This window comes from Carcharhinus amblyrhynchos, chromosome 11, assembly GCF_965287045.1.
Source record: "Carcharhinus amblyrhynchos chromosome 11, sCarAmb.v2.hapA, whole genome shotgun sequence".
In the NCBI taxonomy this organism is placed as follows: domain Eukaryota; kingdom Metazoa; phylum Chordata; class Chondrichthyes; order Carcharhiniformes; family Carcharhinidae; genus Carcharhinus; species Carcharhinus amblyrhynchos.
This window is the reverse complement of record NC_137334.1, coordinates 57,024,040-57,036,475: the sequence shown is the minus strand read 5'-3', so window position 1 is coordinate 57,036,475 and position 12,436 is coordinate 57,024,040. Positions and strand designations below refer to the sequence as shown.

Here is a 12,436-nt window from a genome sequence, read left to right as displayed (position 1 = left end):
AACTTCCTTTCTTTTTCTGTACCATGAAAATGAGCAATAGCTGTTGTCGAACTATAATACAGAAATATTCAGTTCTACCATACCTTCCTATGTGCACAGACAATTTTGTGAGGGTCATTGGATAGTGATCAAAATGGAAACTGTGGCTTTTTTTCCCACTGGAGGCCACCTATCACTTCTGTGCACCCAGCATTTCTCAACAAAATCAGTTAGTTTTGCACTGAAAGGGATCAAGCCTGTGGCCCTTCTAAACTGTATAACACCAAGCCATATTGTGTATTGCCACTAGCTGGGTGAAATATCTTTTTAGTTCAATTTTAATACACTTCAAAAAAAATTAGTAATGATTACATCAGGTAAATTATGAGTTTACTGTGGTAATTTTCATGTTGCATTTTATTCCTTTCAACATTGTTAATTGTGGTTTGAAGAAAACACATCAATATATAAGTCAAAACATTCATAGAATCATAGTACAACACAAAAGGAGACCGTTTGCCCCAACCATTTGCACTGGCTCCTTCAATGAGAAATCTAGTTATTTCCACTCTCCCAATTTTTCTCCATTCACATCCTGGATTTTTATTTCTCCATAAAGGCTTCACATTCTTACAAATTTGTGGGATGGAATTCTCCCCCAAAAAATTTAAGTGCCAAATTCGTATAAAAATTAGAGTAAATCCTGTTGTTTGCTTTCAGTGGGATTTTCAAAAGGAATATTCCACTTTGTGCACTGCAAAGTGCACCAGCGAGAATCTCATTAAAGATCATTAAAGATGGAGCCTATTCCTGCTGGAGAGGCCGACAGCATAGCACTGAGCGGCCACTCTGCACGTGCCTTTCTGTCAGCATGGAATTGGCACATGCTCAGTAACCCCACACTGTTGATCTCCCGATCGCTAGCCAGCCTCGTCACCCTGCATCACTGGCCATGTGTCCTCCTTTCAGCCCGATCACTGGCCTCCCGGATGCATCCAGGCCAGCCTCGACCCCACCCCCCCACCCCACCAGTTGCCCCAGTCGCTCGCCCCTGTGAGGTCCAGAATTGGACAAAAAATGCCCAGCTCACCATACCCTCTAATTTTGTTTTGGCGAGTATGTGGAGAATTTGTTTAAATATGCAGTCCCTTAAAATTTTTATTGCACGACCATGTACGAGAAGTTAAAGAGGTGGACTCATGTGAGGCTTGCACTGAGAAGTTGCAGGTTGCTGCATGATCAAACAACTTTGAGAAATGTTCTCGCAACTACACCTGAACAAATGTTTTATGTAGATTTAGTATAATTTCCTAGCTTCATACTCGATGCCTCTATTTAAGAAACCTAGAATCTCATATATAATATGAACTGCTTTGTTAACTTATCATGCTAAAGATTTATGCACACCTTGGGCAGCACGGTAGCACAGTGGTTTGCACTGCTGCTTCACAGCGCTAGGGACCTGGGTTCGATTCCCGGCTTACTGTCTGTGTGGAGTTTGCACATTCTCATCGTGTCTGCATGGGTTTCCTCTGGGTGCTCTGGTTTCCTCCCACAGTCCAAAGATGTGTGGGTTAGGTTGATTGGCCATGCTAAATTGACCATAGATGCATAGATTAGAGAGGCTTAGTGGGTAAAATATGTATGGATTGGGGTAGGGCCTGGGTGGTTGGTGCAGACTCGAAGGGCCTCTTTCTGTACTGTAGAGTTCCTATGATTTCTATGAAATCTCCCTGCTTTCTCATTCCCTATAAATTTATGCCATTCTGCATCTATTATTACTCGTCATGGGGAGCTTTTTACATTGAATTTCATTCACTATGTATCCACCCATTCCACCAGTGTGTCTACGCGCTCATGAAGTTATAGAATCATAGAATCTGTACAGTACAGAAGGAGGCCATTCAGCCCATCGAGCCTGCACCAACAACAATCCTTTTTCCCAACCCTATCACCATAACCCCATGTATTTACCCTCCTAATATCCCTTGACACTAAGGGGCAATTTAGCATGATCAATCAACCTAATCTGCACGTAGAATCCCTTTGGTGCAGAAGGAAGCCATTGGCTCATCAAGTCTGCACCGACAACAGTCCCACCTAGGCCCTATCTCTGTAACCCCATATATTTAGCCCGCTAATCCCTCTAACCTACACATCTCAGGACACAGGGGAATCTTAGCATGGCCAATGCTAACTTACACATCTTTGGACTGTGGGAGGAAACCAGAGCACCCGGAGGAAACCCACACAGACACAGGGAGAATGTGCAAACTCCAAAGTCACTCAAGATCAGATTTGAACCTGGGTCCCTGGTGCTGTGAGGCAGCAGTGCTAACCACTGTGCCACCCCTTCATTACTATTCTTCTTATTCTTTGCTATATTTTGAGTTTTTATAACTAAAGAACCATATTAATTCAAAAGACAACATTTTTAGATAAGATTGTTACCCAAAGAAAACATTCATTTTTCAAACTTTCATATGCGACATGGCATCTCGCCAGTATTCAGGCTCAGTTTGGGAATCTTGTCCCCTAACCTTGCAATTCATCGCTCCAGATAATTTTACTGTTCAAAAATAAGTCACACTAAATGTTTGAAAATCTTTCCCTCTTAATAGACCAAGGGCTGATCTCACTGGCTATTCATGCCACACTCCCGCAGCCACAAAGTCAGCCACAAGCCAAATCTCCATTCACTGCAGGGAGATTTGCAGTGAATCATTCTGGTGTGAACAGCCATAACATTCCGGCCAAAGTTTTTTAAATGCGGTCCCCTCCCTAATGTATTAAATTTGAACGAGAAGCTCTGGCAGAACTTTGACAAAGACTCATCTGAACTCAAAACATCAGCCCTTTCCTCTCCTTACAAATGCTGCCAAGCCTGCTGAGATTTTCCAGCATTTTCTCTTTTGGTTTCAGATTCCAGCATCCGCAATAATTCGCTTTTGATTAAATTTGAAGAAGGTTCTGCTTACCATACTGGCTCATCCAAATAAAATGCCCCTTTTTGGGGAAAATGGGTTGGCCTGCAAAGCTAGGTTATTGTGGAACTTGAGATTTGACCACAGAAAATCATTATTCATGTGAACTCCAACGTTTAGGAAGCAGCCATGATACTCTCATTGTGCGTCAGTCCACAATGCCTGCATGATTGAAGGAATAGAGACATTGAGGGTACAGTTCTTAGGACATAAGGTTTATCCTATGCCCTCATGACTGGTGACTCTACCCACCCTGGCCATCACTCCCTTCAGAAAAATACACAGCGTCGCATTAGAATATAACTTCTGAAGTTAAAGCGCAGCCTAAGTCTCAGCAGCCCAACATTTTGACTACTGAAACAAAATCAGAAATATTTGGAAGTATGCATTAGGCTTGTTAGCGTCTGTAAAAGGAAAAGCAAAGAAAGTCTCTTGATTACAGAGCTTCTGTCACTTGTTAAATAAAAGTGTTTTGTTTTAGAGTAATGATTATCTCATCTGTTTTTAATTACAAATCTAAAAACTCACTCAACTGATTAACATACGGTAACTTAAATGTGACTAATTGTTTTCAATCATCTTTAGTCTTATGGAGGATATGTCACATCTATGGTACTTGGAGCTGGCAGTAGGGTGTTCAAATGTGGAATTGCGATTGCCCCCGTGTCAAACTGGACATATTATGGTATGTTCTGATAAATGTTTAGATCAAATTCATAATAACTTATAAAAACTAAGGAAAGATGTACAATATAAAAATGAATGAGCAATTGTGACTAATGCAGGGCTGTGATTAATGTAGGGCTGGCCTTTGTGGTCCAGTATGCACGTGATTTATTGGTGATGTGGGTTGGGCAGCAAGTCCCAACAAAGTAACAACTTTCAAATTCCTCAATCCTGAGTAGGGAAATGCTTGTGTTTTTTGGTAAGATTTATGCAACTTACAAACTTAACAAAAGTTGATAAAGTTTCAAAAAGCTGGCGCATCGTCCAAAATCAGACAACACAGGAAGAGGCATGAATATAAACTTATACTGTATGAATTCAAGTAATTAAATGAGTTTCTGTTTTAAGCAATGGTTATACCCAGCATTCTTTCATTTGCTTTAAGAGGGAAAAATATCTTGCATGAAAGCTTTAAAGTATATAAATGGAAAGCACAAAATCAATGGCGTATTTACAAAATTGTGGGCATTTCAGAGTTGAAAGGGCATGAAAATTTGCTGCACTAGCCAGTGTGCCAACAGCAGCCCACACCTGGGCCATTTACCAAAAGCAGGATTGCAGGGCAGAATGGTGGGCCAGTAGCCGATTAAGGCGGGTAAGTCACCTTGTCAGAGACCGACTGGAATTTTCCAGTTAGTGCTCCAGGCAAGTCTTGAGGCCCTGCCCTGCCTGCCTGGTCTTAGCTTTAGGTTCAGGCTGCCTTATGGAGGAGGTACCCCTTCCACCTATAGTGGTGATCTTGTAGCTGCAACTGTTTGTTTCAAGATTTAAAATTGCTCAGAGGATACCTCAAAGTGGAAGCATCCTCTTGCTCCCTTACTGGTCACAATCAGCTGCAGCCTTTTCTGTACTGGTGTGCCTCCTACTGGACCTCTAACTTTGAGAGCCTACCCACCATCCTCTTGAACAGCAAGCCCATCCACTGGCTATGACCTGGCCAATGCAGGGAAAATCTCTGCCCTGTGACTATTTCCATTAGGATGAGCTCTTAACTCTCATTTGACCCTGACATAGGGATCCTGAACTAGACCAAAATCCTGCCCATGGTCCCTTGAGAAAGGTAAACTTTTACATTTCAAATTGTGCATTCCGTTAATTTTCAAATCTTTTATACTTCACAATTAATGATGCATTTTAATCTTTAAAAAAGCAGTGACATATAAATGTTCAACATACTATCATCTCACAAAACTCACTTTAATGTAACTATCCCACATCAAAATCCCCTACAACCAGTTTACAGTGGTATGCTGTTTCTTCCAAACCTGGTGCACAGAAACAAAGTCAAACAGGTTACTGCAGCAGCTCCTCTGAAGAGTCATGAGCCACAGGGAATATCTAGTCTGGAACTGGGAACCTTTTAAAGATAAATTTAAAAGTTGTTGTCAACTTTGCATACCATATTTAGATGCTGTTTCATAATTTAAGTGTGTTTTAATGCAGTGATTAATGATAGGGCTTTATTCTTAAAAGGTAAGTGAGTATTAAAAGGTAAGTGAGTAAGTAAGGGAATTAAGGGTTATGGGGAGAAAGCGGGAAAGTGGAAGTGATCCACTTCAGATCAGCCATGAGCTTATTGAATGGTGGGGCAGGCTCGAAGGGCTAGATGGCCTACTCCTGCTCCTATTTCTTATGTTCTTATGTATTAAGTTGATCAGTACAGTGAAAGGATTCTGATGTATTGAAATGCGGTACGTCATGTCGATAAAGACTAGGAACAGATGCCAAGACCATAAGAAATAGGAACAGGAGTAAGCCATTCAGCCTTACAAACCTGCTCTACTATTGAATAAGATCATATCTGACCTACCACTCCAAGTCCACTTTCCTGCCTTCCCTCCATAACCCCTAATTCCCCAACTCATTAAAAACCTATCGATTTCCGCCTTGAAAACGTTTAAGAATATCACAGCTCCCTGGGGTAAAAAATTCCAAAGATTCACCACTCTTTGAGAGAAGAAACTCTTTCTCAAATCCACTTCAAGGGAGCACCCCCTTATTCTGTGACTATGTCCTCTGATCCCACACTCTCCCATGAGTGGAAACATTTACCCAGTCTAATCCCCTAAGAATTTTATATGTTTCAATCAAACCACCTCTCATTCTTCTGAACTCCAAGGACCACAGACCCAACTTGTTAAATCTTTCCGTAGTCTCTCTATATCCAGGACCAGCCCAAGTAAATCTCCTCTACACTGCCGTCAATGAAATATCTTTCCTTAAATAGGGGAACTGAAAGAGGTTGATTAAGTAGCTGATTGGCACTGAAAATGCCTGCTAATACTCATTCATGTGACTGCATCGTACGTTAGTGAGTAATGCTCCAACCAACTCCCTTTTTGTAACAGCAACCATCTGTTTGGAAGTAAACATGGCATTGATGTCAATTTCAAATGGACTGAAAGGGAGTTACTCATCAGTTCATGATTGTTGTGGTTGGAGCTGTGAAGCAATTCTCTGAAAGATGTCAGGAAACTTTCTGGAATGCTTTGTGAAGACACTCAAATAATACTTAGTATGAATTTTTTCAGAGGAGTTTACCTAAAAAGAATACCTTATGAGGAACCAGGAGAAAGAGAATGCCTGGTCATGGGAATCTTCCGAGGGGGGTCTTGCTTTTCCTGGATGATGATAATCTCCTTAGATCTTCTGTTTCCAACCAAGTTTATTTATTATTTAAGGTATTCTCTTTAGATAAAGTCCTCTGAAAAAAATTCACAATAAGTATTACTTGAGTGTTGGGAAGTCTTCACAGAGCTTTCCAGAAAGTTTCCTGACATCTTTCAGAGAATTGCTTTACAGCTCCGATCACAACAATCATGAATTGATGAGTAACTCTCTTTCAGTACATTTGAAATTGACATCAATGCCATGTTTAATTCCAAGGAGACTGGTGACCAGGCACAGCAGTATGAGTTGCTGCAAGAGAAAGGGGCAGCAGCCCTCTGCCCCACTCCTCACCCCATTTAGGTACAGAGAATCCTTCCTCCTCTGGACTTCCTATACCACCAATTTGTATTTGCAATTCCTCAGAACTATCCTGCAATGTGTTAACTGTGTGCCAGCCAGGGCACTCCACATCTTCAGTCACAGTGAGTGCAAAGTGCCCACATGCACAGCTCCACAAAAGTAACATCTAATCAGCACTTGAGTGCTAAACCCTGTAGATGCCTGTTTAGCATCAGCCTGCAAATTTGAACAAATACCCTGGGCCAAAATTGCATGCTAAATTCAGGGCAATATCTAAGCTTGCAGTGCAGCAATGCAACTATGCAGTGCAGTATGAGATTGGAAACCGCTGCTGGTGCCATGTGCACCTTTGTGATGCTTATAACAAGTTACTCAATAATTTTAATAGGAGCACTATTTAAAAATGAATGGATAATAGCTCAGTTAGAATAGAGAGAGGGATTTGTTTTCAAGATCATTAAGCGTTCATATGATAACATCACCGACAGTCAATTCATGTCTGTGGTTCTTAGCAGAGTGCTTGCAGATCCTGACAGGAAGGAAACAGCACAGCATGAAATATAATCAAAACAGCGTGTGTTGATTACATGCACATGAACCCAAAGCAGAACCTATTTTCTACAGCATAGTAAGAAGAAAGCTTTAATTGTGTCCAGTGGACTTAATGCCAGAAAATATAAATCAGTTGAAAGTGATAAAATCTGATGCCTGCAGCCACATCAAAGAAACAGTTTTGGGACAGCACTCATCCACTGAAAGATAGAAACTCAAGTAGAATTAGCTGCAATAAGAGAATATTGTCACCTTGTGAATCATCAATTAAGTTCTTATAGAAAGACAAAAGAAGAACAGTTGTTCATAATTAGAAAAAAAACAGTAAAAATTGAGAATACAGTTCCCTGAAGCACTCAGGGGACTAAAAATCCATTCTGGCTTGTTTTTGGGTACATGGTCAAAGTTTGTGGCCTGTCAGTACAGTTGCCTTTGGGGCAGGCAATGCACAAATTTGGTGTTGCTGTCTTAGTGACCAGATTTTAGTGTTGGTCAAAACTTTACCCACACTGCTTGATTGCTTGTCAGAGATTAGAAGCAATGTGTTCTGATATCAGATAGAACGGTCAGCCAACTCCTCTTAAAGGCAATGCATGCTTAGTGAGAGTGAGCAGCTGCTGGTCACTTGTACTGGCACTAACTGCATTTGGGAGCTGCATAAGTGGAGCAGCAGAGATGAGAGAAGGCCCCTGTGCTCATAAACGGGCCTTAATTATGGAGGTGGCCAGGAGGAGAGAAATCACGTAGCTTCGGAATCCAGGAAGTCCAAGAACCATAATCTAAATGTAATGAGAACAGGTGGCCCAGATGATGTATATGGCTGTATTTTATGGAGCACTGGGTCCCTGACTCTAGATAAAAAGCCATTAAAAAGAATGGAGGTCAGATTTGCACCCCCCACCCCCCGTCCCAAGGACAAATTGTACTTCAGTGAGTTGCCAGCCATCTGATTGTAGTTCCAGCAGTGCCAGGTGGCAGTGGTGGCCACTGCTGAGAATACAGACAATCTCCAATCGATATCATCACTGGAACTGGACACCAAGATGGGGGTTCACTGGCAGGCCCTGGTAAAGAGGATGGGGTAAAAAGGTTCAAGGGGCTGCAAGTGAGCGTGAAGGAGAGATCTACCGTGGGGAAGGCAGGGGGCGGGGTGGGGATTACATACAATGGGACCAGGAAACCCACGAAGGAAGCTCACTTTTTCCTTGTCCAACACCAGCCCACACAGCTAAAGCATTAGGGCTGTCCACTTGGTGTGGGCCTCCTCCTGCCACAGATAAGATAGCAGCAGGTGGGGAATGATAAGTAGCAATTAATTGTCCATTTAACAGCCTCAATAGATACAAGGGCGGACAGATCACCCACGCCTCCACTGCCTGCTATTAACTGCCATACAAGTTGGGGACAGGTAGGTATGGGGCAGGAAGACCATATGCTGGATTTTACAAACCTCCATCGCCTTCAAACCTGCCGATGAGTAAGCATAACATTCAGCTCATCAGCCCTGCTGCAGGGGTCTGAGATGGAGGGGCACACAGGAGAATACCAATGGACATGCCAGCTGCAACAGCTGGCCTGCGAGTTAGCTTGTTGTCAGTGTCAAGGAGCATGGAGGAGCCCAACTCTAACTTGCCAGAGTGCATTGCCCAGATCTTTCCCTCTTGGTAGCCTGCACTCCTCTTCTATCAAACCTGTTACAGCCTTTATGTGGCCAGGTCGCCAAATCCAGAGATGATATTCCAAACTGATCAGTTAACCAACTCTCAGTGTATGCACAGAAGACCCAAACAATCCCCCTTCCCAATGTGAGACACTTTTTGGGCTGTTCTGGATGTGATCAAAGGCACTGTGCGTCACACTCAGAAAATCTCTGTAGCATGGGTTTTAGTGCACTCCATAAACAATTCCTCGCCCAAATCCTTTTACAGTGTCAATCATAAATGATTATATAATAGATATAAATAGAAGTATGATAAATGGAGCATGGTTCATCCTATCCTAATACACCAGATACCATTGGAAAAAATAAGGATCTCTTTGTTACCTTCTTAATACTTCCCCGTTTGGAACATTAGAAAAGAAGTCAGGCAACACTCAAGCCTGTAGTGCTCACTCGTTTTGATGGATCAGAAATTGGCAACTTTTTGACAAGATTCCTGTTAAAAAGAAACAACATTAGAGTTTTATTGCTTGTAGCATGCTTAGAGGTCAGTTGGATTTTCCAGTTGTTGTCAGCAATTATTCTGTAACTATGGCGATAATGGCTGAAGAATCTAAACTTTAATGCATTAGGTTACATTCATAAGAACATAAGAACATAAGAAATAGGAGCAGGAGTAGGCCATCCAGCCCTTCGAGCCTGCCCCGCCATTCAATAAGATCATGGCTGATCTGTCGTGGCTCAGTTCCACTTTCCCGCCCTCTCCCCATAACCCTTAATCCCCTGTCTTATCAAAAACCCATCAACCCGCGTCTTAAAAATATTTAGCGAGGCAGCCTCCACCACTTCAACGGGCAGAGAATTCCAGAGATTCACCACCCTTTGAGTGAAGAAGTTCCTCCTCAACTCTGTTCTAAACCGCTCCCCTTTTATCTTGAGGCTGTGCCCCCTAGTCCTATTGTCTTTTTTGAGCGGGAAGAGTCTTTCCACCTCTATCCTATCCATCCCATTCATCATCTTATACGTCTCAATGAGATCTCCTCTCATTCTTCTAAACTCTAACGAGTACAAGCCCAGTTTATTCAGCCTCTCCTCATAGCTCAACCCCCTCAACTCCGGTATCAGCCTAGTAAACCTCCTCTGCACTCCCTCCAAGGCCAAAATATCTTTGCGCAGGTGCGGCGCCCAAAACTGCACACAGTACTCCAGTTGCGGCCTCACCAATGCCCTATACAGCTGCAGCAAGACCTCCCTACTTTTATATTCAATCCCCCTCGCTATGAAGGCCAGCATCCCATTCGCCTTCCTGACCACCTGCTGCACCTGCAAGCTGGGTTTTTGCGACTCATGCACAAGGACCCCGAGGTTCCTCTGCACCGTCGCCTGCTGCAGTTTTTCGCCCCGTAAGTAATAGTCCTTCCTACCATTCTTCCTACCAAAGTGGACCACCTCACACTTGCCAACATTAAATTCCATTTGCCATTTCCTGGCCCATTCGCCCAGCCTATCTAGATCCTTCTGCAGACTCTCCACACCCTCCGCACAATTTGCCGTTCCCCCAATCTTGGTGTCATCAGCAAATTTCGACACTCTACACTCGGTTCCCTCCTCCAGATCATCTATATAAATGGTTAAAAAGCTGAGGCCCCAGCACCGACCCCTGGGGCACTCCACTAGTCACCATCCGCCAATCCGAATAGCACCCATTGACCCCCACTCTCTGCCTCCTATTTGACAACCGATCCTCTATCCACACTAACACCCTACCCCCAACTCCATGTCCCTCGACCTTCTGCAATAACCTCTTGTGAGGTACTTTGTCAAACGCCTTCTGAAAATCTAGAAAGACCACATCCACCGGCTCTCCTCTATCCACCGCCCTAGACACATCCTCATCGAACTCCAGTAAATTTGTCAGACACGACTTCCCTTTAATGAAACCGTGCTGCGTCTGCTCTATCAAGCAATTCCCTTCAAGATGCCTCGCAATTTCCTCCTTAATGACAGATTCTAACATTTTACCTACCACAGACGTTAAACTAACCAGCCTATAATTCCCCGCCTTTTGCCTGGCACCCTTCTTAAACAACGGCGTAACATTAGCCGTTTTCCAATCTTCCGGCACTTCCCCGGAATCCAGCGACGTCTGGAAAATAACCACCAAGGCATCCACTCACGTCCTTATTATGCAAAATACAAGTTTCTTTAACCCTGACAGTTCCAATCCCAGGTCCGTCAAAGCCACTCGGCCTATTTGCATAGCCATACAGATCAAGTGCAGAGGAATATTGGATCATAAGATTTAGGAGAACAATTAGGCCATTTGGCCCTTTGAGCCGTTCAGTAAAATTATGGCTGATCAGGTCATCATCTTGAGCCCACTTTCCTTTCTGTTCCCTGTAACCTTTGACTTCCTTGGCTTTCATAAATTTATCTACCTCAGCCTTGAATTAATTCACTGACCCAGCCTTCACTGCTTTCTGGGGAATGCAATTCCACAGACTAAACACCTTCTGAAAGAGAAGAATTTTCCTCATCACTGACTTAAAAGGGAAGCTCTGACTCTTAAACAGTGTCCCCTGTTCTGACCTCCCCCATACGAGGAAACATTCTCCTGATATCCATCACATCAAATCCCCTCAGGATCTTATATATTTCAACTTTTCTCCATAAGATTAATCCCTCAATGCAGGAATGAATTGGGTGAACCTTCTCTGAAATGCTTTCAACACAACTATGTAATTCTCCAAACAAAAAGAATAAAACTGCTCCAGATGTAGCATCACCATAGCCTTGTACTGTTACAGTAAAGCTCCTCGACTTTTATGTTTCTCATTACTTGCTATACCTGCATACTAACCTTTTGTGATTCCTGTTCCAAGAGACCCAGACCTCTCTAAACCAGCAAATTCTGCAGTCTCTCTCCATTTAAATAGTAGACTGCTTTTCTGTTCTTCCTGTCAAAGTGGATAAATTCACATTTCCTACATTAATCTCCATCTTTCACATTTTTTGTCTACTTACCTAACCTACATATATCTAATTTATTGGATTTATTTGAAGGACTAACATGCACTGTGGAAAAAGGGAAGCCCTATAGAGGTAATGTGCTTGAGTTTATAGAAGGAATTTAATAAGGTACCATGTCAAAGGTTATTGCAGAAAGTAAAAGCTCATGCTTTGGGTGGTAGCACATCAGTGGTGATAGCATATTGCGTGTTGGCAGTAACTACAGTATGAATAAATGTAGTTTTAAGGGATCTATATTGTATTAGTAAACATTAGAAGTAAGATATAGTTTTAAATGGGTTTAATTTAATGTTTCTACGTAAGAAAGAGTAAAACCTATAGTTAGATTCATGTTGGACAAATGTGTTTGCAAGTGTGGGGTTAGTTTAGTTCCAACTTCTATCGTGCTTAGAGAGGATTATGGTATGAAAAGCAAATAAGCAAGCAGAAGTGCATGGGTATTGCTTAGCAATGGGAACTTCTTTTAGAATTTGGATTTAGTTTCAGCTGAATTCATTTTCAGTTGAAAACAGGATGCTGAAGAGTGAACATCTCC

At 42.5% G+C, this 12,436-nt stretch overlaps 1 protein-coding gene across 1 annotated transcript in view; it reads left to right on the top strand.

Annotated features, from left to right (window-relative positions):
* Positions 1 to 12,436, top strand: part of fap (fibroblast activation protein, alpha) — a 94,296-nt gene that overhangs the window by 69,377 nt on the left and 12,483 nt on the right. Inside the window, exon 24 of the mRNA XM_080199165.1 lies at positions 3,549 to 3,648. Within this exon, the coding sequence (XP_080055291.1) occupies positions 3,549 to 3,648 (100 nt within the window). The remainder of the gene's footprint in view (positions 1 to 3,548; positions 3,649 to 12,436) is intronic.